This window comes from Pteropus alecto, unplaced genomic scaffold (genome assembly GCF_000325575.1).
Source record: "Pteropus alecto unplaced genomic scaffold, ASM32557v1 scaffold164, whole genome shotgun sequence".
NCBI lineage: Eukaryota > Metazoa > Chordata > Mammalia > Chiroptera > Pteropodidae > Pteropus > Pteropus alecto.
Genome location: NW_006439568.1, coordinates 21,918,726 through 21,920,079, shown reverse-complemented (window position 1 = coordinate 21,920,079; position 1,354 = coordinate 21,918,726). Strand labels below are relative to the sequence as shown.

Here is a 1,354-nt window from a genome sequence, read left to right as displayed (position 1 = left end):
TCTACTTCTAAGTATCAAATAAACAGTTTTGTTTTCAGTAAAACCTTGCTTTGGATAACTACATGAATAATTATTATAACCAGCTACTATATTCGAGGCTTTAAACAATTTTAGTTACTTCAACCTTCTGAAATAAACATGGGCTCATATCTATTTTTGTCCTGTGTCTCAAAGCTAATTTATCGGTAGTATTTTTTCTGGTTATAAAACTAATATATGTTAAATATATATATATAAAATGGCTGTTATATGGAAGAGGAGCAGTCTTGCCTTGAGTTTGGTCCCAAAAGTCAGAACTAGAATGAAATGAAACAATTTAAAGAGAAACAGATCTGACTCAGCAGAAAAATTTTCTAACAATTACAGCTACCTGGCAACAGAATGGGCTGCCTCATGTGTTGGTGGTTTCCCCTTCACTGAAGTACCCAAATAGCTAGACAGAAATTTATCAGGAATCTTATATCAAGAATGTGTGCATCTGGGTTTAAATCCAGGCTCTACTTCTTTCTGTGTAACTGAAGATAAATTACATAAGCTCTCTTAAACACATACATTTCTGTGAGGTTAAAATGAGTTAAAAAGTACATAAAACACCTAGGACACAGTAAGGGCTCAATAGTCTTTAGCGGCCCCACCCCGCTGCCCATTCCTTTTTTAAATCCTATACTTTGTTCAGCTTAGGTACAGGGCTAGATTAGAGAATTTCTAAAGTTACTTCTCAATTCTGAGATTCTATTAATTTAGACAGCTGCAGACTTCTTGGCCACTTTATAAATTATCCCTTTAGCCTTTCAAAAAAGAATTCTTTGCTTAGTTAATGAAGTATCATTCATCCCTCAGGACAATAATAAAGATTGGTGTTTTTACTTTCACAAGATTGTTGTAATCTACAAAACATCGTATTAACTAATAGCAGCAATCTGAGGGGGGAAGAAAGCTGTGAACTGAAGTTGGAAATAATTCAGGAACTGGCTAATTATTCTTTCTCCGAGGGCATCTGCTATTTAACTATTAACTTTTTTATAGACCTGACTTTATAAGAATAAACCTATGAGAAAAATCTCAGGTGTGTATCCTTCAGTACTTTATACTTAAATTTGGTTTATAATGCAAATGCACTAAAGTTTTCAGATTTAGATAATTTTAAAACAAGTCTACTTTTTAAATGCATCCATATGAGCTTGCCAAACACTGAGAATTTATTACCTCATAAAAAAATAGTAATTGTTTTATACTGGATACTAACAATGACCCTAGTCTTCAAAAACAAAAACAAAGCAAAAATCATGAACTCTAAACCTAAAGAGTTAGAATAGAATAATGAACTAACGGAATTATATATATTTTACATTGT

The 1,354-nt window shown here is 32.3% G+C and overlaps 1 protein-coding gene across 1 annotated transcript in view; it reads right to left on the bottom strand.

Annotated features, from left to right (window-relative positions):
• RNF19A (ring finger protein 19A, RBR E3 ubiquitin protein ligase) overlaps nt 1–1,354 on the bottom strand; it is a 57,109-nt gene that overhangs the window by 8,250 nt on the left and 47,505 nt on the right. The window contains exons 5-6 of the mRNA XM_006916648.3: nt 1,350–1,354; nt 125–127 (exon numbers count right to left, since the gene is read on the bottom strand). The exon at nt 1,350–1,354 is cut by the window's right edge and continues 155 nt beyond it. Of these exons, the coding sequence (XP_006916710.1) occupies nt 125–127; nt 1,350–1,354 (8 nt within the window). The remainder of the gene's footprint in view (nt 1–124; nt 128–1,349) is intronic.